This window comes from Pangasianodon hypophthalmus, chromosome 10, assembly GCF_027358585.1.
Source record: "Pangasianodon hypophthalmus isolate fPanHyp1 chromosome 10, fPanHyp1.pri, whole genome shotgun sequence".
Classification (NCBI taxonomy): Eukaryota; Metazoa; Chordata; class Actinopteri; order Siluriformes; family Pangasiidae; genus Pangasianodon; species Pangasianodon hypophthalmus.
Genome location: NC_069719.1, coordinates 25,625,902 through 25,650,656, shown reverse-complemented (window position 1 = coordinate 25,650,656; position 24,755 = coordinate 25,625,902). Strand labels below are relative to the sequence as shown.

Here is a 24,755-nt window from a genome sequence, read left to right as displayed (position 1 = left end):
ATTAAAAAAAAAAAAAACCTGTATGATGGTACATATAGACTTGATAGAAATCAAATATAAATGCTGTGATCTTAAGGGTTTGTGGAAATGATTTTACACTAGAAGATACACCATGGGTGTTCAATATTTTCAAGATATCCCAAAAATTATTAAGATATACATTTCAGTTAGATGAGTATGTTTTGGGACGTTTAGTGGTTGTATATTTAAAAATATAGAGCAAGTGGAAGATCATCATTGCCACATTGCTTCTCTAATGTTATTAGCATCTATCATCCGCTTAAAAAGCCTTTAAACGTGGTCCAATCCCAAACTTCTCGCTGTTCCCTGCGTAGGCGCTCTATCAACAGGTTGCTTTTTTTTTTTTTTTAAAACGCCCTACGCAGTGCACTCCATCCAATCAGAGAGGTGCATAGAGATTCTCCCTAAGGATGACGTGAGCAGCCAGAGTGACCAATAGCGCGTCAGGAATTAGCATACGGTTATAAAGGCTGAGGTGCACCGCGCGCGCACACAACCTGAAGAGAAAAGGCAGCTGAGCGTTGAGGAGCTAAACGGAGAAACTTCACACGAGTGAGAACATTGTATATGTTTATCTTTTCATTATTACTATTATTATTATTATCACAGAAAGAGGAAATATCATTAATACAAAGCTTTCAGTAATTATACCAATTATAATATAAGAGGAAGTAGAGGAGTAATAGACTATTAATACAAAGCTTGTATAATTAATACAATTATCTTTGTGCCTCTTAAAGTGACAGAGCACTCCTACAGCTCTTAAATGATTAGTTTTAATTTTTACTAACTGAAGTAGAATTTTAATGGAAAAATAGTCTAATAATAGTATTAATATCTAATATTAAAATCCTATCCATTTAAACATGTCACATTAAAGCAGTAGTTGAGTCTAACTAACACTACTATAATGTTATACACTTATACCAGAAAGCTTAGAGATCATCACTGCTATGATGGAGCGCTCCAAGCAAAGAGAAAGCGAAGCCTCATCAGGCAACGATACCGCCCTAAATGGACTTTTGGATGGGATGGAGAAGTGGAACGGAGCACCTAAAGAGACGCCCAAAGGTGAGAAACCGACCAAGAGCATCACCCGTGCTCCATGTTCGTCTGTGATGGAGAGCTGGAGAGAAGAGCGCACCCGGAGTGTTGAAGATAATGAGATGAGCCTGCCGAGTATCGTCGCCGCCTATACCACCATCCTCAGGGGTCTGGGAGAAGATCCGCAGAGGCAGGGCCTGCTGAAGACGCCTTACCGGGCAGCCACGGCCATGCAGTTCTTCACCAAGGGATATCAGGAGAAAATCATAGGTGAGTTATGATAAAGTGCAGAGGGAAGTGTACGTTCCTGAACCTGGTCCTGGACAGCCCCCAGTCCTTCTCTAACACACCCATTTCAACTTAGGAAGGGTTTGGAGTGCAGGGACAACACTAAAATGTCTTGGGAACCTGTGGTATAGTTATCAGGAGGAGAAAGTCAGCGTAGGTGAAACCTATGAGTGTGGGAAATGTTATATAGTGTAGATGGTCTTGATAGAAAACATGTTGTTTGAAAAGGACCCTGATCCTGAGATCAGGATTTCAAGCCTTGCCCCGGCTATCACAAGAAAAGCAAGCAAGTTATGCGAGTAAAAGCACATCTGAAAAAAAATGAGTGATATCATTGAAAAATGACAAATCACAGGTCTTATAAACAGCTGAACTACTGAATTTGTGAACAATTCATTTCAACATTAACACAAAGTTGAGCAAACTTTTAAAGTATGACACATGCAGTGTTTCTATAAGTCTATCACAACTAAACACCACTCTAGGTGTTAATTCAGCACTGTTAGTTTTACAGGACAGTGTCTGCTATTTTGTTTAGTCAGGTTTGTAGCTATGATTCAAAGCAAACATTTTGCATTCACGGTCAACCCAAAGTTCAAGACGAGTGTATCAGGCATGTTCAGTTTTCTTTTTATTACACACTTTCAGTTTGCTTTGATTAAACTTAAGCATCTCTTTCCTTAAAAGCAGTCATAAGCTGGAGAATGTGTATGAGCTAAATCGCTGCCATGTTTATTTTTTCTCCACTTGTTGGTCATATTGCAAGCCATGTTCAGATGAAATGACTTATTTATACCAAAATACTATATAAAACTCAATCACACATCACCATGGAAACACACAACACATCTAAACTAACGTGAAGTGATTTCTTCTGGCCTGTTTTTTTCCTCTGATCCCATTCTCAACATCTTGAGCCCATTTCCATGTTATGTACGCTGTGTATGCTTGTGTAAACTGTATGAATGTATATTGTGTGTGTACTTATTCTCATAACTACATTTTATAGCAATATGTGTAATAATACAATACTATTCAGACCTGCTTCATTAAAAAGCAGCTTTGTATAATGAAGGTTAGAATACATATCTTGATAATAGAGATAATGTCAAACTTTAAAAAGCAGTCAGGAAGATTTTTGGTATTGAGCTGGTTTTATTGGAAGACCTGGCAACTGCGCTGTAACAGGTTTCTGATTTAAAGGAAGTGATTCAGCCGATGTTCCTCATTCCATTCACATTGTCTTTCACTTTATTTTCTTTCTTTTTTTTTTTCCCCATGAACCTCACCTTTGTTTATCTATTATTACCTTTAAGGAAAACTATTTTCTTGAAGTGCACGTGTACTTAGTGTTATACAGTTTATTCAGACTTTAAAAGTGTGTTTTGGTATTTCAGAAAGCATTTTAATTGTCCAGCTAGTATGCACTCATCTGAGGGTCCTTGGTATTACTGTTGAGTAATATTGCTGTTCTGCTCCTGTACTGTGAGTGGTGGAGGCAGGGAGCTGCCCCTCTTAGTTTTACCCCGATACACACATCTGGTCTTGGTTTGGACAGCATTTTAGAGCCCTCACTTGTTCAGCATATTGGCATGTTTTCCAGCTTTGAAGCCTGTATGTGCATGCTCTCAGCTGAGTTCAGTGCCCCCAGCGACCTTTATCCTGGTCAGGAGCGGCGACCTGGCACACCCACAACTCACATTATCACAATGACATAATACTGCAGAGGAGTGCCCCGGAAAATCCTTATCTTGCACGTGTTTGGTTGAGACGAGCTGGATACCGGTCTTCTTGTGTGTGATTGGTCGGAACGTTCACCACCCCTTCCCTGATTGTGCGCTTTGAAAGAAATCAGGTATTGATTACTATTATTCAGCCTCTTTAGTAAACAAATTGTTTCTTTATATTTGATGGCTCGTTTGACTCATACCATAAGCTCAGGTGTTAGAGCTCATTATGTTGTTAGGTGTCCAGTAGGCTCTACGGTAGGTTTTTGGCACAAGCTTTGCTTTTTGCGTTAAAAGACAATTAAGGGGATATTAATCAAGTTTTAATCATTTTTAACTTGATTTAATTCACTTTATTAGTGATTCTGTAGAAACAGTTTTCATCTCTATATACAGATGTTCCTAGCATCAGACTAGAGCCTCAGCACAGAGCCTCATCCCTGAACCTGATCACCAACCTCAGCCTTGAGCTTATTGCCAAGCCTCAGCCATTCCTAGCCTTAACCCTAAACCCTAAACAGCCTCAGCTCTAGGCCTCAGCTTCAGCAATAGCACAGGGCCCCATCACCAGTGTCAGCAATGAGAGTGTAGAAAATGCATGCTTTTAATTTGTAATACAGTGCTTAATGATGTAGTGCTGTTTCATAAATAGCAGTGCAACATTACAAGATCTGTGGATCTTGTTTTTTTTTTTTTTAAACATAGGTATGATAATCCACTAAAAGCTTTCTACATTCATGCACACTCATACAGACAGAGTATTTGTGCTAAATAATTGTTGCAAATACTATTACCATGCATTTATATTAAATATAATTTATTTGTTAATTAAAATTAAATATTTATCCTACTTTATAAGTAACCTGTACTGTTAGATTTGGGGAGGTGATGTTGTCAGCCACTACAAGACACCAGGAAAACTTCAGTGCACCTCAGCATATACTGTACAAGTCTACATTTTACCTCATTCATTGTTTTGATGATGGTACTGGAGCGCATGCTGAAGTCTTCCATACCACTGATCATTAACGCTATAAAAAAAATGGGAAAAAATTTAATGTTTAAAGGGGAACTGTCTCAAAACTCAGCAAGCGCATGTCGAAATATGGATAAAAAGAGTGTCAGCAAAGAGGAACAGCACTCGCAAGTCGAAGCTCACTGACACACAGACAGACGCTTTACAATAGAGCAGCTAAATGGCCCAAAATATACAGCCACAATACCATGGAATTGATTGAGCACCTCTGTGACTCAGTCTCAGCGATACGTCATAAGCTTCGCACAGCTGGCATGCATGGCAGGAGCACAAAACCTGGACTTCTGAGCAACGTTCATCACAATTCCTACATCTGAACAGGTTCATGTTTGCAGGAAGCAAAAGGATGCGTTCAACCCACATTGCCTGCTGCTTCCTGTTATCTACCCTGCAGGATCTATGGTGCTCTGGGGCAAGTATGAGGCAAGTTTACAGGAGCAGCGGCAACCTGTGGTGCAGACACTCACTCCTGATGATGTCCCCAAATACACAGCAATTATATGTGTGTGTATATGTGTAATTGAGTGTAATAATTGAATGTAAAACCAAGTGAAGTCAAGTCGTGTCTGGTTGTCTTTCTTTCTTTCTGTCATTCTTCCTTTCTGCCTGTCTTTCTTTCTGTCTGTCTGTCTTTCTTTCTTTCTTTCTTTAATTTGTCTTACATTATTCATGTAATAATAACCACAAATGCTGGATTTGTTCTAGCAAAATGACCATCTCTGATTTCAGCATAAAGCCCTAAAGTGAATTGTGTAAATGGTGGTCAAGCTGTGGGTGAAACCGCATCACGTTTTGTTTGCTGCCTGTGTCAGTGACGTCTGGCACAGGACGGACTGATTGCGTCCTTTATTTCAGGGTTCGAGCAGCTGAACCGCTCGTTGACATCTCCCCAATTTAAAGGGTATCCATGGCAACTCATTTTCTTTTGCGTGTGTGTTTGCGCTGGTGCACAGCGCCGTTTAGTGCGTGTAATTGAGTGTGTGGTGTTTGTGGGGATGGGAGCGGGGCTGAGGGACGGCTCGAGTCTGACGCTGATTTGATTTCCTGTTCTTTTTTTGTTTGGAAACTGTGTGTGTGTGTGTGTGTGTGTGTGTGTGTGTGTGTGTATGAGAGGGTTGTCATTGAACAGCTGCTGCCCTCAGGTTGAGTTTGACTGAGTGGCTATATTCTACTTCAATGAAAAGTTGTTGTGTTAAACAAACACACACACACTAGAAGTGAGCCTGGATGGCTATTAACTGAAATGGTATAAAGGAAAAAATACTTAGTAACTTAAATGACATAGAAGTAGAATTGGAAATAGTTTTATAAGACTGAATTGAACACTGTTAGTGATTATTGTTCAAAGAAATTCAACACTGTGGAGGTAATTAAAGACTCAGGGGTGTGCTGATGAAGGAAAATAACCAACAACGGAGTGGTGTAATGCAGCCCGTGGCAAATCCAAGTGACTATTATGAACCCTTGCTTTTACTTACGTCATAGCAAGAAATAAACCTGTGGTTTGATTTATAGCGCTCACTATTGTCCAAGAAGCTGTTATAGGAAATGAATCAACACCTTCTAGCCAGTCAGATTTGAGAATTCATATAAAGTACCCCTGAATTCAAAAACATAATCAAACTGACACTCTCTAACCAGTGTGCAGCAGTTCTGCGGGTCTTGTCGGTGAGAGAGGTCAGAGGAGAATGGCCAGACTTGTTTGAGTAACTACTCTTTACAGCCGCGGCGAACAGAAAAGCATCACAACACGCTGCACCTTGAGGCAGATGGGCTACAGCAGCAGAAGACCACATCGGGTTCTAGTCCTGTCAGCCTGTGCCCGCTGTTCCTTCCTTATATATTTCACTTTTCTCTTTTTTTTTCTTTTCTTTTTCTTATTCTCTTTCAGCTTTCATTCTATCCATTTCTCTGCTCAAATTCTAGCTCTTTTTCATTTTCTATTGTTTCTATTGTTTCTTTTGCTCTTTTTCTATCCCTCTTTCTTTCTCGGCTCTCCTTTTTTTTTTTTTTTATTCTTTTTTACTTTTTTATAAGTAGGGCAATGTAAATAAAGGAACAGTAATACACTTTGGTAAATGTTGACCGAGTGTTAGGAGGGATATGATCAGACCTGGTTATTGTTGCTGTAATATTAAAGTTTGGTCGTCAGCAGCGTTATTGGATGCACTTGGTGGCGTGTTGATCAGAGCTGTGATAAACAGCTCTGACTCAGTGACGGACCGAGAGACGCGCTGGCGCTGTGGCGCGCCAGGCCCCATGGCCGTGTTTCCTCACAGCTGAGAGATAGGCAGTCAGGAAATTAAAAAGCCTGCGAGAGAAACGCCGACGTCTTGTTACGGACAGATAAAGCAGGACGTGTTTGCACAGTGATATGACGCGCGGAGTGTGATGATTGTCCTGTGCGAGGATGGTGTGCGTGAACCGTGATCGTGTGTGCGTCTCTTGTTCATGTTTGCAGATATTCTGAACGACGCCATTTTCGACGAAGACCACGATGAGATGGTGATTGTGAAGGACATCGACATGTTCTCCATGTGCGAGCACCACCTCGTCCCCATCTTCGGCAAAGTAAGAACCACATGCCCTGTGCACCTTTCTCCTCTGAGTGAACTATCATAATAAAATAAAATAATGGACGGCTATAAAATAAATAAGTGCAGCTTTCTTTGCATACTTAGTTACATTGTTATGGCTAAAACACAACAAAAGGAGAGCACTATCCCATACACCCTGATTATTGTTATTATTATTTAATTATCTTTCTTTCTTTCTTTCTTTCTATCTGTTGTCCTTTCTTTCTTTCTTTCTTTCTTTTTCTTTCTTTCTTTTTTCTTTCTTTCTGTCTACCTGTCTTTCTGTTGCCCTTTCTTTCTTTCTTTATTTCTTTTTTTTCTATCTATCTGTCTATCTATCTTCCTTTCTTTTTTCTTTCTTTCTGTCTATCTATCTATCTGTTGTCCTTTCTTTCTTTCTTTTTTCTATCTATCTATCTGTTGTCCTTTCTTTCTTTCTTTCTTTCTTTCTATTGTCCTTTTTTCTTTCTTTCTGTCAGTCTGTCTAGCTTCTTCATTCCTTTCTTCCTGCCTTCTGAGTTTGTCTCATTTCCAGTGTCAGTGTATCGTACGTTGTATAAAAAGGTATAAAACGCAATGGGGCATGCTGTTATACAAAAGTAATCCACAACATGGCGGCAGTGGCTGTGAACACCCTGAAGTTGATTACTTTCCATCAACAGCACATCCCGCTGTGTTTTATTCCTCTTATACACAGCAATTTAGCATCAATTACAATTTTTAAAAATTTATTAAAGAACAACGTCATACATTTTATCTGGTTAAAGTTACATGAATGTTGTGGAAAGTCTGTAAAAACAAGTTAGTTCCTGTGCTCAATTATGTTACGGTCATTCCCTCACCAGCCTCGGTTTTTTTCCTCTTTCCTTCTAAGACAAAAGAATGCAGCTTGTCATGTTACCGTGAAGCCGCAAAGTGTAAAGCCGTCCGTCCAAAACACATTCCTGTCTGGAAACATAGTAGCTTTATGCTATAAACTTGTTAGCTACGTTAGCCTCAGCGTTCCTGTGAAAAACTACAGCAAACACTAAACATGTCCTAGCTGATGGACTACATTTGGAGGACAGCAGTGCTGGGTGTGTCCAAACCTTTCCCTTAGCACAGAGTAAATTTCTTTGTTTTCTGAGTAAGAAAACTTTATTGATAACGTGCTAGCAGTGATGACACAAATAACAGTAATTAACACTCCCAGCAAAATGGAGGGAAAGTCCCACGCAAGCTGGAAACTGTGTGAGAGACACACGAGACTCGCCACACCCCCCTACAGCACAGCAGCTGTGTGCCATTTAACACAAAAGAGACGCGGCCGATCCCTGTCAGCGTGCAAATGGCTCGTGATGACAGGACCAGCCACCGAACACACACACACACACACACACACACACACACACACACACATGGAGGTGTTTCAACATATTTATTTTTCTACTCGCAATTTAGTTTGTTAGGTGTCATCTCTTTCCTCTGCGCCCCTGCTGACATGTCTCTCTTTCTGTCTTTCTCTCTCTATATATCTGTCTCTGTCTGTCACTCTCTCACTCTCGTTCTGTCTGTCCCTCTCTGTATTTCTCTCTCTCTATGTCTGTGTGTCTCTCTCTCACTGTCTCTCTGTCTGTCCCTCTCTATTTTTCTCCCCCTCTCTCTCTGTCTCTCTTATCTCTATCTGTGTGTGTCTGTCTCTCTGTCTCTCACTGTCCTATCTCTCTCTCGCTCTCTCTCTCTCTCCCTTTATCCTTTCTCATCTCTCCGTGTCTGTAACAATAATGACTCAGTCGGCTGTGCGTCCACCTTTTTTCTTCCTCCATCACTGATAGCCAGGCCTCTCAACATCAGTCATGCACACACACACACACACACACACACACACACACACACACACACATACACACACACATCAACACACTCAGGTGTGCTCTCATGCTTCACATCACTTATACACACCACACACTCTTTTCACTGCTCATCTATGAGTCCATCTGTTTTCTTTCACAGCAATTCAAATGTAATATTTATTTTCATTTTTATTTACAAAATGAACTGAACTTCATCTTGATCTGAACTTCATCTTCATCTTTTTTTTTTTTTAAACTAAATAGCCAAAAGGTTTCATTTTGGTTACTAAAACAGTTTGATTTAGGTTTAGGCATTGCATTAATTAGCTGCATTAATAATTACGTCCTCACATGGATAGTAAACCAAATGTGTGTGTGTGTGTGTGTCTATGTGCTGCCCTTTCTCCTGCTCAGCTTCATCAAATTGTTGCTGACATTTGAGTGGAGCTTCTGCTCAAGGGCTGAGGGCGAGAGAGCTTATAAACACACATTGATTCTCTCTCTCTCTCTCTCTCTCTCCTTAATCTTTGCTGCTCTTTCCTTTTTCTCTATCTCTCCTTTTTTCTTCCTGTTGCTCCCTTTTCCTCTGCTTTTTTTTAATCTCTTTCTATCTTTGTATATTTCTTTTCTGTCTTTGTGCTGTCTTTAATCTCCACTTCCCCTCTCTCTCTCTGTCTCTCTCTCTCAATCAGAAACTGATGAAACTGATTCATCTCTTCACCACCGACAGTCACGGAAAGTTCACGCAAAATGAAATGTCATGCGTTTCTGTCTTCATTGCTGTTGTGCAAAAACACATTCAGCGGATATTGTGTATGAAATTTCATTTTGAATTCTACTTTGTGTTTTGCTGCCTGTAGGTCCACATAGGATACCTACCGAACAAGAGGGTGCTGGGCCTCAGCAAACTGGCAAGGTGTGTAAAACAACAATCACACACTCACACTGAGGTCTGTGCATAAATATGAATTATTCACATGTATACAAAATAATTTACACATGAAGAAGAATCCAACTCGGAGCTTTTCCATGATTTATATACCTGGTATTTGTTTAAAAATGGTCAGCTTAGAATGACTCGTATATCAGCAGTACAACCCCTAATTATCCTTACTGACTGACTGAAACACACACACACACACACACACACACACACACACACACACACACACACACACTCACAACGCATTCCTCCAACAATCATCAGGGTCCAAGCACCAAAATAGAAAAATAGATTTAATCTTCTTTGTTAAATCTAATAAACTTTGTTTAATCTAATAAACACTCCTTCTCCAAGACCCCGCCCTCCATTCACTAGGCCCCGCCCCCACCACACGACTCTAAGTTACATCAGTATGAACACCAGGAATGTATACTTCAGAGTTGAGTATTAACCCGTATTCAGAGACGGGATACGCAGAAGCGTAGGTCGCACTGCACTGCAGCTGCCATCCTGAGACGCCTCAGACGTCAAAATCACCATACAGAGAAAAGCCACAATTGCTTTTTATTAATGCTGCCATTCCTGCGAGCGTGAAACAGTAAACACTGTAATGAAGCCTTATTAAAGCAGGCTGTGAAGCTGCTCAATCTCTTCCTGTGTACATCCCAGCTTTGTTTGTGCATGTGAGTGTGTGTAAGTGTGTGTAAGCGTGTATAGCATTAAGAAGATTAACTCCCGTGCGTAAGGGACCAGACTGATCCTCTCTGACCTTAATACCAGGGGCTTAGCACTTTCTCTTACAACACACACACACACACACACACTACTGCTGTGTGTGCAACAGGTTTACTCAAGAAGTGCAGACATGCATATGCGCACACACACACACACACACACACACATACCCACACAGACACATGAGCAAGCGCTAGTCACGGTTGATCAGTTTTATAACCTCATGCTGAAACTGAGTGGTTTTATTACACTTTATCATTTCATCAGTGAAAAATCAATAGAAAACTGACTTTTTTTTCTCTTTCACATTATACATTATGAGTGAATTCTTCCATGACTGGCGGTATAGTGTCTCTGCTATAGACATGGCAGAGTGTGTGTTGTGCTGATACAGTAGTGTTTTCACTATGTTGAATGCAACAGTGGTAACACTATAACACTGCTGTATCTGAGACACCTGTACCAGTGCCCCACACACACACACACACACACACACACACACACACACACATACACATATATAGTACACACACATCACCATGTCTGTGTTTCTCTCATCGCAGAATCGTTGAGATCTACAGCAGAAGGTTGCAAGGTAACGTCCGCTTTTGTTAAACAATGATTTTTCTCTTTCTCTAACTTTCTTCTCACCGTGTCATTTTGTCTTTTTGTCATGTTCTTGCCATGCCTTACCACTCTTTCTTTCTTTTCTTTCTTTCTTTCTTTCTTTCTTTCTTTCTTTCTTTCATCCTGTTTTTATTTCTCCTTTATCCTGTTTTTATTTCTCACTCTCTCCTTTTTTCTTTTCTCGATTTCCCTCTGTCTCTCTATATCAAGCTGTTATTTTTCTATACCTTTCATATCTTTCTGTTTTCTATCTCTTTTATCTATCCTTCTTACTGTTCCTATCTCCCCATCCTGTCAAATTTCTGTATTCATGAATTTTTCTCATACTCTTGCTTCCTCTCTTTTTTCTCTCCTTCAGTTTGTCTTTTCTTTTTTTGTCTTTATCTTTACCTTCTCTCCTTCTCTATTTCTTTCTTTCTCTTGCCTCTCTCTATTTTGTGTTTATTTTTCTCCCGCTTTCACTCCTCTTCCCTCTTTTCTGTCATTTCTTTCAATGTTTCTCTCTATATGGTTACACTCATACTTCCTGCCTGTGTTAAGTGTGGTGTGTGTGTGTGTGTGTGTGTCCTGTCATTGAGATATTAATGTCCAGGTCCATGTTGATCCTAATTCATGTATCAGATAGAAAGCTGGAAAAGGTCTGTATGATTCCAATGTGGTGTATTTTTGTATTTTGTTCGATTTCAGTCCAGGAACGTCTCACCAAACAGATCGCCGTCGCCATCACTGAAGCTCTACAGCCCGCTGGAGTCGGAGTGGTCATCGAGGCAACGTACGAACTCCTTCATACTCACACAGCATGTGTATACCTTTTTGTGTTAATTTTAAATTTGTGCATTAAAAAAAACTAAATGAAAATGTCCAATACTTGGAGCCATGTGACCTGCAGACGGCTCACAAATCCTGCAGAAACGAGTGGAGAAGCATAACGAATGCAGATGCTCCCAGACTCCTTGATACAATTACCCAATAAATGTCAATCCAAAGAGCTGAAAACCAGGCACAAACAAGACTGAAACCAGGCTAGCAAACAGAAACAGACTCTGTAACGTCACACAAACCTGGATTGGTTGACGGAGCTTGGGGCTTGTCAGCTGACCTGAGGATTGACTGAGGATTGTGGGAAGTGTAGTTCACTTGTCATGATGTGGCAAGGGGAGTGGGTAATAATGCAGATGTGACATTTAACATCCTGCCATACTCTGTGGCAGGGATAAAAATGTTGACCTTAAATTTGGTTCACATATTCATTATTGGAAGATGCGATTGATATTGAAGCAGTGTATTATTAGCTACAGTGACTAAAGTGATATGTGCTTTTAGTGTATTAAGTATACGGTATAGTATATACACAGTTAGGGCTCTGGTAGCTCTGTTATGCATTTATTTAACTTTTTTTTTATTTCTATCCTGATGGGCGTAGTCACTTCCCGGATGACCCCGCCCCTAACCAAAAGGCATGAGGGCTCACTGAATGGTTTGACGAGTATGAGAATGATGTAAATCATATGCTATGGCCTTTACAGTCACCAGATCTCAACTCATGAGAGATTTTGGAGCAAAGTGTTAGATAGTGACTGAGAAAATCTCTTTAGGAAGAATGGTGTTCATCTCTCCAGTACAGTTCCAGAGGTTTTTAGAATCTATGGCAAGCTATTGCATTGGCTCAACACCTTATTAACATGCTTTATGTTTTGGTTATGTTATGGTTTTTCCTTTAATTTGTCACCTGTCTGCATATTGAGCTTAAATATTGATGTGTGTTATACAGGAAAAGGTCTGAATATGTTCCTTGAAAGTGCTTTGTTCATGTTTGTGTTGTCCTGTATCTCTCTCTCTCTCTCTCTCTCTCTCTCTCTCTAACTGACAGTCACATGTGTATGGTGATGCGAGGCGTGCAGAAGATGAACAGTAAAACGGTGACAAGCACCATGCTGGGAGTTTTCCGCGAGGACCCCAAAACCAGAGATGAGTTCCTCACGTTGATCCGGAGCTGAGACAAGCCACGTGTGTAGATCAGACGTCCTTCTCTGACACGTCCATCTCTCACCATCATGTTGTTTCTATATTGGCCTCTAAGTGAGGCTGTGCTGCTCTTGGGCGTGTTCTCCCAGTGCTTGCTTTTTCAGAGGCAGGTATGGGAGATACCTCAGTTAAACCATCCCTCTTAGTGTTTTTACATATGTGTGTGTGTGTGTGTGTGTGTGTGTACTCACTCAAACAGGGATTTTGAGTGGTTTTTCACAATTTTAAAATGGTAAAATCAGTTATAGGTCCATGGATTCAAATTCTAATATAGCCAACAGTTTTTATTGTTGTAATAAAATCATGTTTTATTATTTTGACAAATTATATAAAACCTTTTAGCCACTTATATTTATTCATTTGGCAAATGAATTTATCCAAAACCACTTAGGAACAATCCAGTCCAAGCACAGAAATGAGTTGATGAGGGTTAAAAATGTCACTCAGTGGCCCAACACAGACTCACTGACAGTCCTGGGATTATTTTAAACATAGAAACTACCACTGCCATTGTGATCTGACCCGCATTAAAGCTGCAATATGTAACTGTTTCTGTTAAAAAAAAATGAAATGAGTTGAATTGTTCAGTCAGTGTACGAGAAAAGCCTGTGTACTTGCGTTGCTGCATGTCACCCTGGAAAACCTAAAATGTTCATTTAAAGTTAGAGCTGTTGGATCGGATTTCATGATTATGGGTTGTGCTACCCCTACTACGAGGTGTTTTAACGTGACATCATTAGATTACTTCACATAGAGGGGCAGCACAATTCATTTTACAAAATGTTTCTCTGCCACTTGCTTGCAATAACATAATCACACCAGAGAGGTCTCCAGATGCCCAAAAGTTACATACTGCAGTGTTAACTCGCAGCATTTGTGCACAAGCAGTCGAGACAAAAGGGAAACCCAGCCATGAACCATTTCACTGATCAAGAGTTGGGTTTTTACTACACTGTGTATAATATGTCCAAAAATCTAATCTAACCTAATGTTTAAATGAGAGGAAAGCGATGGATTTTGGTGACAGTGGTGGTGTATTCCCAAACCATACTCTGCATTTGATTCATACAAATGAATCAAATTTATAAAATACAGTAAAATCATACACAGAACATACACATCACATAGAAACATAACAGATAGAGGCAGGAGATCCTGATTGGTTTAAACTAATAGACGCTGTGTTTCTGATTGGTTCAAACTGATGGAAGCTGTGTTCCTGATTGGTTTAAATTGATAGAGATTGGACATTCTGATTGGTTTAAAATGATAGAGGCTGTGTTCCTGATTGGTTTAAAGTGATGGAGATCAGAGATTCTGATTGGGTACAACTTAGAGATGCTGTGTTTCTGATTGGTTTAAATTTCTGGTGGTTGGAGATTCTGGTTAGTTTAAACTGATACAGGCTGTTTCTGATTGGTTTAAACTGATGGCGGTAAGAGATTCTGATTGGTTTAAATTGAGAGGCTGTGTTTCTGATTGGTTTAACTTTAAGGAGGTTGGATATTCTGATTGGTTTAATCTGATAGAGGCTGTGTTTCTGATTGGTTTATGCTTCTTGAGTTTTAATTGATGGCCTGAAAGAATATATCGATAATAATCTGGACTTAAACATACAAATTGTTTCTGCAATTCAACCATTTTCAGTTTAATTTTTAATCACAGATCAGTGTATCTAAACTGTGCTGTAATTTTTGTCACGTGTCAGTGTGTAAGGTTTGTTGTTCAGTCATGGCTCAAACTGTATTAACTCTGTTCTGTGTAACTGATGAACCACACAGCCAGTGAGCCACATAGCACCATGTTGTGTACTGTGTGTGTAATAGTGTTACTTTAGCCTTCTAAATGTGCTGTATCGAAGGCCATCAGTGTTCTTCATGCCTGTGATAGGACGATCTTCTTTTTTTCTCTCTGTTGAGTAAGGACCAAAGTTTGAAGTTGCAGCTGAGAGATAAAAAAGATCTCAACTTTGATAACTATGTTGATAAATGTGAGCATTCATATCACAGCGTCGGTGATGCACGCGATAGAATCCAAGAAAATATAGATGGAAAACAAAGGCTCAAAGAAAACATAGTTTACTACTCAAACATTTATATACATATAAAATGCTAATAACATAAAGAGGAATTATATTAACTCATCAGTACACATCAGGTTTAGATGATATATTAGGGCATTTTTATTTTGAATGTACCCCCTACGGTAATTTGTTGTGTTTTCGTGTTTGAATTATATATTCAGAAGAATGGATATATAACTTTTGATAAATGTGTGTGTGTTTTACGTAAATGTAAGTGAGAAAGCGAGCACTTAACATTAGCGCTCCAGTACTGTTCACGTGGCCTTCTTCACCGGGACGCACCCAGTCCTGTATACACTACAGTGTTCATTTCCAGAAAACTGATGTTAAGTTAATAAGAAAATAAATTATGTTTGAAAATCGCTTTTTTGTTTGTTTGTTTGTTTGTTTTTATTAGAAAGAAGCAAACCATCTTTTTCATGATTATCTTTGGATACTTAAGGATTCTTTGCTTTCCAAAGGACTTATACTTGTAACCTAGAGTTTTTTATTATTATCATTATTATTATTAGTATTATTATTATTATGTTGCAGTGTTCAACATACAAGGGTTCCGCCAAGGAATTCTTTAGGCAGATCACGGTAGCATCAGATCGCTGTTCTTGGTTTACAGGAATGGAACCCAATGTGATCTTCTACTGTTGTAGCCCATCTGCCTCAACCTTTGACATGTTATGCTTTCTGAGTTGCTTTTCTGCTCATCACTGTTGTAAAGAGTGATTAATAATTTACCAAACCTTTCCTTTTAGCCCGAACCAATTTGTCCATTCTCATCTGATCTCACTCATCTACAAGACATTTCCACCCGCAGAACTGGGGTGTATGGATGTTCCTATTAAATCGGCCTGTAGTTATATCATTGATATTGTGTGGTAAGTCTTTTTTTTTTTTTTTTAACTTTATTTAAAAAGAACCTTAGGCACAGAAAAAAAAGGTTAAATCTAGACCAGAACCCTTAAACAGAACCCTTCAGGGGAACTTAAAGATTTATGTAGAACCTGTAACAGTTTCCTTAGTAGAAAGGTTTCCAGGTGGAACCATTTTGTGAAGCAAAGAATTCTGAAGATTTTCTATTTTCCAGAAACCTGGCATGAATCTGAGCATTCTTAATGCATTAATCATGCGAATAATCATTCATCAAGTGTTTGTTTTGATGAACCTTTTTCTTTCCAAGTGTGTCAGAGTGTAAACATGAGGCTGCATTTGGGAAATCACTCTTCTTCACTCCTTTTCCTCGCATCTTTGGCTCCACATGCTTCTCATTAACACTTCAGATCAGAGCGAACAGCACGAGGATCTGCAAACAAGCTTCGTGCTCAAAATCGCACTGTTCGCGATGACTCAGCACTTTCTGATGTTTCTACACTGAGGCTTTGTTTACCGCTCAATCCAACTCAGCACTGCAGAGCGGTTTAATCTGGCAGAGTCCTGATATCTGATTGGTTTAAACTGATGCAAGGCTTAAATTAGAACTGGTTTATACTCGTAGATTAAAGATGGGTTCGATTTTGTTTATGTGGTCGTGCAGCGGGTAGCATTGCCACCTCACAGCTCCAGGGTCCTAGGTGTGATCCTGAACTCGGATTACTGTCTGTTCGGAGTTTCCTCAGGGTGCTCCGGTTTCCTCCCAACCCCCAAAAACATGCAGTAGGTGGCTTGGTTACTCTAAATTGCCCCAGGTGTGTGTGATGCACTGCAATGTACTGGCATCCCATCCAGGGTGTATTCCCGCCTCACGTGGGATAGACTCGGGATCCACCATGACCCGGACCAGGATGACGCGGATACTGAAGATGAATGAATGATTTCTTTCTGTGTTCAAGCTAAGAAAGTGTCACTTCTCAATCAATCCACTTCAATGATCCTTTTTTTCAAAAGTTACTCTTTAATACTTTTTTTGTCTGTGGTTATTACAAAGATGTCAAGCATTGATGTCAAACACAGACTGCATGAAACGGACACATTTTATCGACACACAAACAGACCTTTTTTACATACAGAACACACAGCGTTCACACTCAACATAAAGACACACACTCTCAGACAAATCTGAGCGTCAGATCTGAGCCGGTTCACGCTGGATTCAGACAGACAAACTTCACGTGTATTCGTATCTCCCTTATTATACACGGAAGTTTCCGGGGGGAAAAAATACTTCTTTACTGAAGCCGAAATGCTCAGCTGCAGACTTATGTGTCAGTATTTAACCGAGGTGTTGCTTGCCATCTTCTTTAAGGTAGCGTTCAGCGTACTTCTCACAGGAGAAGAAAAAAAAAATAAATCGAGAAAGTTCATGTCAAGTTGCAGCGTTTGTTTGAAAACATACATGTACAAAATTACAAGACAATCCATTTACTCGCAAACATGACAAATACAAATATATATATAATATATACACACACATCTGATTGTTGTACAGACAGGTATAATTCATATAACTTCATATCAGCATTGAAAGTACCTAAGCAGTACTGAAGTGTTTATCTGACAGACAAGGCCAAAAAAGGACATGCTCCTTTAAAAAAAAAAAAAAAAAAAAAAATTGAATAAAACCAACAATTTGTATGTTTGGATTCTCTTTTTTTTTTTTTTTTTTTTTTTTTTTTTAATACAGTCAATGCTTCCAGCTTTGTTATTAACCACTAAATATTTAAATCCATATAAAATCCTTTACATTTCGCTAAATATCCAGGTCAAAAAAAACAAAAAGAGAGAAAAGGCACTGCCATTTGTTATTCTAAATACGACTTCCCAGCCTCACATGCATTTTTTAAAATATAAATTACTTTTTTTTTTTTTTGGTAAATTTTCCTTTTTCTAAACATATGATGTTCTTTTAAAATATATATGTATATAATATTTATATATATATATGTAAGCCTGCAGTCAATACAGGACATCGGCTCTTGAAGATAATTAAAGGACACAGTAAAGCGGTATAGGATACAGTATAGATGCATTTTTTTTCCTTAAAAAAAAAAAAAGAAAGATAATTACGCAATATGACTAATGAACAGAGCCAGTATAAAAAAAATTCAAACACTTTGGAATATCATTCTCTTTGACCTTTTGGTTGCAGTCGTGTGCAGTTACAAATGACCACAGAATCACGCTGTGTAGGCTCATGTATATGTGTGGCTTTTTTCTGTTGTTGTTTGTACAGAGAGCACTCTTCTTTGTTTTGATGATGACGAGGATGTGGCGGCGCAGGAGCATCATGGGCATTTTGATTTTGACAGCCAATTTCTGATTACAAACTGATTTAATCAGGCTCAAACGGTGGTCACACTGAACTTTTCAGTTCCATTGACTTCCATTCATACGCATACCAATGCTGGAGACCAGAAACGGAAGAAGTTTCGCATTTCGCTGCGTTCCAAACTTCCTAAATTTGGTGAACTCTGACATGCGAATTCGTATCATGTGAAGACATGTGACCAGTAGAAGATCGACACGTCACAGCGTGACTTCTTCAAAAAAATCCAAGATGGAGGACGAACTGATTATAGTGGTGTCACACTTTCCCGTTTTATACACAGCTTTAAAAGAATATAAAATCAACATCTATAGAGAAGCACGTCAGAATCCAGAATCCATCCATTCATTCGCAGCGGTCTCCGAAGAAATTTCACATGCCGAAAGTCTAGTGTGACCACCCCTTCAAGCTGATTTCGTTCCAACAACTCGTGCGAAAATCATACTTAACTAGAGAAATTTTAGACATTTTAGATATCTTTAGGCAGACTGACAGTTTTTATAGCTGTATTTGTTGTACAGTTGTTATACAATTTAACAATTGGCTCCTTACATAATATGATCTTTGTAGGCAGATGTCAAGGCGAGGCTAGAAAGTAGCCTAAATAAAAACCACGCAAGTTTGGTAAAATATACTTACGTTTTCTTAAAGTAGAAACGTCAATATACATTACTGCCTGGAGTTTTCATCGTTTTTGGCAGCCGCACCGACATCCTAAGGGTTTTCCCAGACCACCACACATATTTATACACACTGAGGAATCGTTCCTTATTTCAAGCACACACAAATCAGTCTCATCCACAGCGTAAAGTGTGTGTTAAACTAGTTCGGAAGCTCACAGCATCATCTCATGCTGATTGCTGAGGCGACCGTGCACTGCCACACGACTGCAAAAACCATCTGAGAAGTCAGCTTTGTGTTTATCATCTACAATGACGTGTTAAAACGCCGAGGCCTAAACTCCAACACTGCACTGTACAGCATGCGATAGGCCATCGGGATCCCAGAGCGAGCAATTTACACGACGAAACAAATCAGCAAATAAAGAACAAAATCAAATAAGGACTATAAAATACAGTTTTTTTAGATAAAGAGAAAAAAAGAAACAACAAAATAACAAAATGATATGAGATGTACTTATGGTTACCAGCCATAGCGAGTTAATACATACGGTATCTTAAATAATACATCTAATGAATACAATAATCTCTGCGACAATAATAGAAAAAAAAAAAGAATGAATAAATAATCATTTGAATCTGCTAATAGGGTTCGTTCAAATGGCAGTGTTGAGTGGCTATTACACAAACGCACCGCTCGAATGAGACCCACACACATGAAGCCTCACGGCAGTTTAAGAGCATGCTTCTACAAAACATCTTCCTTTAAAGGTTAATCAAATGTAGGAAAGAAGCCTACTAGTTCAGAACAGCATGACTTGTAATGATCTACAGAATTAAGGGTGCCATTGAACGCATCTCACTTTTAAAGCGCTATTAAATAACACACAAAATGGAGGCATTCTCTGAGGCGACTTTTTTACCATGCGTTTTGTGTGTGTGTGTGTGTGTGTGTGTGTGTGTGTGTGTGTGTGTGTGTGTGTAAGGCAGTGATAGTCCATGCTCTGCCCCATCTTTTTCAACTCACAATGAGAGTATCATTCTTAGGGAACGTAGCAAAGTGCCTCATTCTGTGCTTTCAAGTACAAGTCTCTAGAGAACAAGAGTAGAAGTTTCTCAGGCGTGTGGGTGTGTTTCAAAAGACATTTGCCTTTTTAATTATTAATATTAAGTCACAGTTTACATTATCTTAAAGGGATTTGTGTGAGATAGGATCTGTGTTTCTGAGAGAAATCAGACCTAGTTAAGAAAGAAGCACCACTGATAAAGAAGGTGAAGCTTCAGGACGTAGCTAATTAGCCAGCGTGAACCGATTATTGCTAAAATTCTGACGAAAAATTCTGTGAATTAGGAAAATTATCACAGAAAAAATACGGCTCTTCTTCTGATTCATAAATCCCATCTTTTGCCTGTGAGACCTAAGAGAAGTTTCTAAAGAAAAATAAGCGGTGCTAGCTAATTAACATGCAGCAGTGTCAGCTAACTTAGTTAGTTAGACACAAGCTTAAAAAAAAAAAAAAAAAAAAAAAAGATTTTGTCATAAAGACTTCCTTCTTTTCTGACTAGCATAGCATAGAATAAACACAGTAAAACAGCTAGTTATCTAATTAGATTTAAGGGTTCACTGATACTCCGAAGCTAGCTTAGATAGCTTGCTAGTTAACTAGCCAATAGTAAGGTTTAGTCTTATCTAGCATCTAACATTAAACACCTTTGATAACTTAGCTGCAAGCTACAAATCTTTCAGTCTGACTGTCATGTCTGCTATTAATTCACTTCCAATAATTGAGAAATGGCCACTTTTGTTCAGCAGAGACCCCTTACTCAGCACTTTGGACTATTTCTTTGCTTTTCTCACTTTGCTAACGTGTGATAGCATCTTTGGACGTGATCTAGCTTGAGGTGTGGCTGTGTGTGAAGCCAACAGCCCGTAACTCTAGTTCATAACTCTATTATGGTATTGTAGTGTATTGTTGGCAGTGAAGAGCTAAAAGCGTACACACACACACACTGTCATTTGTGATAGGGGTGTGCGTGGGACTGTTTTTTTTTTTAAATCCCAACCCTGGCAGTTATTTGTTGTTTACACTTGTATGCTACAATTTCTAACAAACTTCGTTGTTTCTAATCTGGTTATTTAAACCACCATGACCCTGAACAGGATAAAGCATTTACTAAAGATTAATGATTAAATGCAGAAAAAACGTCGCACGAGCACACTCCCATGGTAATGAAACTTTCTTTGTCTCACAAGCTTCATATCTGACTGCTCCCACTCCCGCTCCTGCCTGCATGAGGGTTAGGGTTAGGGTTAGAGTTAGGGTTTTAAAAAAAAAAAAAAAAAAAAAAAAAAAAAGGGATCCCAGCCCCAATGCACACCCCTAGTTCACGATCTACTTTGTGTGCTCCAGCACGCTTTGCCCAATCTATTGCACGTAAGAGTGTTTGCTTTCAATAGTTCAGCGTTTCACAGCACCGAGTGCACGACAAACAAGATCTTATATTAGAAAAAAAAAACTACGATTACACAAAACTCTACACACCCTCATTTTAAGGGCTTTAAATCGCCCCAAAAATCAACAGCCCTTATAGATTTCTAATTAACGTTCTATTCCATGCAGAAAATCAAACAGCTACTCGAAGTGAAAAATCACAAAGAGGCCGAGATTCACAAAGTTAAACTGAAAAGCTTATTCCACACTGTAAACCTACAAACGTGATATGCTAATAGACTACCTGACCTTAAGACAACACTGGGAAAAAAAAATACACAACAGCTCATTTCCTTGTAGCGCTAACTAAAGGCTAGCACAAATTCATCTTAGCATTTTGTTACTGAAACGTCTCAAAAGCTAGAGCGCTTTGAATCTGTTCTTATAAGATGTCTTCATACAGTGAGTCTTTCCATTAGTGAATCACAATGTGTATCAGTTTTAACACTGAGAAATTGGTGACATATTGGTTTATAAATAAAGGTTATCTGTAACATATAGCTAGGGATGACGTGTTTAGCATCACTGTGCTCTCAGTCCGACTTTAGCTGAGCGTGTTCACTCAACTCTAAAAAAGTAGCTATTTTTGAGATGTCTCCTCGTCACACTGTGGAAAAAATTGTTAGTCTCCGCCCACAAACCATCATCACATATCAGTGTGTTTTCTGACCAATGCCCGAGTGTCCATGCGAGGGCACATGACTGCTTGTTACATCATTTGGCCACCAGGTGGAGCTACATACTTTAGTAAATTTCCTCCAGTCACTCCAGCATGCGGATAGTATTATGCAAAACAAAGCTCTCTAAGCCCTCTCTAACGGAAGTGTCCATTTATATTTATGTATTTATTTACAATCCGAGCATATAGCTGAGAATAATAAGCACGGCCCCAGACGAGCAGTGGTCCAGTGTAGCCTTTTTCATGACTCTCACTTTCTGTTAATCTTCTCCAAAGACATTCAAATACAAACATGATCAAAATCAGTGATCTATCAAATACGATTTCAAGCAGGAGATCTTGCCAAGTACCTCTTTCCATTCCAAACAAAAACATCCACCTTAGCCTGACTTACCACATGCCTTCGTCCACTTCCCTTGACGTCCAATTCCATTTACGACATTCCTTCCCCCTCCTTGTTCTACCTCACATCCTCCACATGCTTACGTCACTTCCCTTTCCCCCTTTGCTCTGTCTCTGTCTCTGTCTCTCTCTCATTCCTTCCTCTTCTCCTCTCTGACCACTGCTGCTCTGACTCTTCAAATTTTCACAAAACAGCTTCCCAAATGACCGGGAAATTCCCAAGTGAATCCGAGAAAAACTAAAACCTTGTAAACTGATGCTGGATGTTGCTGTTGGAGATGATAACTGATAACTGTGTGTAAACGACTTGGTTTGGTAAGTTATGATCAGCTCCTGGCTTTTAGCGTGTGTTTATTGATTACTGGCTGTTTTTTGGTTTCGGCGTGCAGCGAGACAGCTTCACAATCCTTAAGTCTCGTGGATCTTTCCGTCCTCTGTTCTCTTCTCCACATTCACCAAACCTCATACAGTACCTTTGATCGGTTTTATAATTTTTTTTGTTTGTTCTCTTTTTATCTCCCAAAAATATCCAATGCCTAATGTAAAAAAAAAAAGTAGTCATGGCAACGATGATGATGATGATGATGATGATGATGATGAAAATGATAATGATGATGATGATGGGAGCTGGTCACTTGCAGCAGGCTTTCAGAAGAAGGTGAATGGTAGCATGTAGGCCACACCCACCAGCTATTACTTCCACTACCAATGAGTGTGTTGGTTAGATGAGCAAGTGGGCGGAGTTTAAGGACAAAGCGGGTGTATGCCGCACAGATGGCCCTCCCCTCCACCGCATCTTCAATTCATGGTTAGCTCTGCCTCCTTTTCGTGCTCTCCTTCAGATAGTGGACGTCCGATCAACACCATCTACAAATACACAATGAAGAACATACATGAGTCAGCCATTCATTATTACACTGTTTAATTCATACTAACTCTCTGCCTGTGAGTTCCAGTGAAGTAGGTGTGGCCTTGGGGTCTATCAGTCCCAATGAAGGAGGTGTGGCCTCTCTGCCTGTGGGTCTCAGTGAAGGAGGCGTCGCCTCTGTGCCTGTCAGTGTCACTGAAAAAGGTGTGGCCTGTCTGCCTATGAATCTCAGTGAAGGAGGCGTGGCCTCTGTGCCTGTCAGTGATGGAGGCTTGGCCTCTGTGCCTGTCAGTATCACTGAAGGAGGCGTGGCCTCTGTGCCTGTCAGTATCACTGAAGGAGGCGTGGCCTCTCTGCCTGTGAGTCTCAGTGAAGGAGGCATGGCCTCTGTGCCTGTCGGTATCAGTGAAGGAGGCGTGGCCTCTGTGCCTGTCAGTATCAGTGAAGGAGGTGTGGCCTCTCTGCCTGTGAGTCTCAATGAAGGAGGCGTGGCCTCTGTGCCTGTCAGTATCAGTGAAGGAGGCGTGTCCTCTGTGCCTGTCAGTATTAATGAAGGAGGCGTGGCCTCTGTGCCTGTCAATATCTGTGAAGGAGGCGTGGCCTCTGTGCCTGTCAGTATCAGTAAAGGAGGCGTGGCATCTGCGCCTGTCAGTAAAAGCCTTTTTAAGACTCTTCTGAGCCATGTATATGGAGCACATAGGTATCCATTGTCCAGTATCCATTGTAAAATATCAGAAAGGCAGTACATAAATAAAATGAATTATGATCATTAGTAGAAAGTGTAGTGGGGAAATACTCCGGGGGGGATGGGGGTACGTTTTGGCTGAGCGTGGTCCAGGAACACAGCCAGCTCTGTGGGCAGCGACTCGGGCATTCCTGAGCTCACCGCAGTGCCTTACTGTGCTCCAAACACACAAAGCCGCACTTGTCCGGCCACTGAGGGTCTCTGTCTCAGCTCGGCTCCTAAAAAACACACACACCCTCTTTATGCGAAGGGAAAACTCCGCTTTGTACGGGAACGGTCACCTTTTTTTCCCGCAGCCTAAAGTCACACCCAGAGCAGTGGGGTTATTCAGCAGTCTGACGGATTTTCTGCGTTTTGTTGTGGCTGCTGCTCTCAGCTCGGGTTACGTCGGCGAGGAGTAACAGAGGAGCTTCGCTTGAAAACTCTCAGAGACGGAAAAGTACATTCTTGCTCTGTCCAAAAGCTACAGTGTAATTTTCCTCTGCAGCTCGGGGCCGACGGTGGAAGCACGGCTGCAGTGTTTGACCTAATTAAGGAGGATGCCATTTCAGACATTTCGCCGATAAAGAACGTTTCTGTGCGTGCTTTACAGCATAACGAGCCAGTATTCACCACTACCTCAAACCATGTTTGTTCACATTCCAAACTCTTTGCATTTGAAGCCAAAGCACAAAATGTACCCTTCCAGTGTTTCCACTGCCTTACAGGAGCGCTGCCTTAAAGGCACAGGAGGAAATTCTCATTCTGGAGTGCTTT

General features: G+C 40.1%; 2 protein-coding genes across 5 annotated transcripts in view; one reads left to right on the top strand and one right to left on the bottom strand.

The window, feature by feature from the left end:
* The first annotated feature begins 472 nt into the window (after nucleotides 1-472).
* On the top strand, nucleotides 473-15,300 carry gch1 (GTP cyclohydrolase 1). 2 transcript variants are annotated; one of them, XM_026925989.3, is made up of 7 exons: nucleotides 473-573; nucleotides 952-1,335; nucleotides 6,578-6,687; nucleotides 9,385-9,440; nucleotides 10,766-10,797; nucleotides 11,517-11,601; nucleotides 12,700-15,300. In XM_026925989.3, the coding sequence occupies exons 2-7, from the start codon at nucleotides 975-977 to the stop codon at nucleotides 12,824-12,826; spliced, it is 771 nt and encodes a 256-aa protein (XP_026781790.3). In that variant the 5' UTR covers nucleotides 473-573; nucleotides 952-974; the 3' UTR covers nucleotides 12,827-15,300. The 2 variants fall into 2 exon arrangements, with proteins under 2 accessions (XP_026781790.3, XP_026781791.3); XM_026925990.3 differs by having other exon boundaries at nucleotides 504-584.
* A 1,583-nt stretch (nucleotides 15,301-16,883) lies between these two features.
* Nucleotides 16,884-24,755, bottom strand: part of samd4a (sterile alpha motif domain containing 4A) — a 60,411-nt gene continuing 52,539 nt past the window's right edge. For all 3 annotated transcript variants that reach the window (XM_026926285.3, XM_026926287.3, XM_026926286.3), the window contains one exon: nucleotides 16,884-23,253. In XM_026926285.3, coding sequence (XP_026782086.1) covers nucleotides 23,225-23,253 — 29 coding nt within the window. In that variant the 3' untranslated portion in view covers nucleotides 16,884-23,224. The remainder of the gene's footprint in view (nucleotides 23,254-24,755) is intronic.

Excerpts from the sequence above, each read along its gene's own strand:
- gch1 (XM_026925989.3), top strand. The coding sequence starts at position 975 with ATGATGGAGCGCTCCAAGCAAAGAGAAAGCGAAGCCTCATCAGGCAAC. Across the intron at positions 9,441-10,765 it reads GGCCTCAGCAAACTGGCAAG|AATCGTTGAGATCTACAGCA; the intron begins GTGTGTAAAACA and ends CTCTCATCGCAG. Across the intron at positions 11,602-12,699 it reads GGAGTGGTCATCGAGGCAAC|TCACATGTGTATGGTGATGC; the intron begins GTACGAACTCCT and ends TCTAACTGACAG.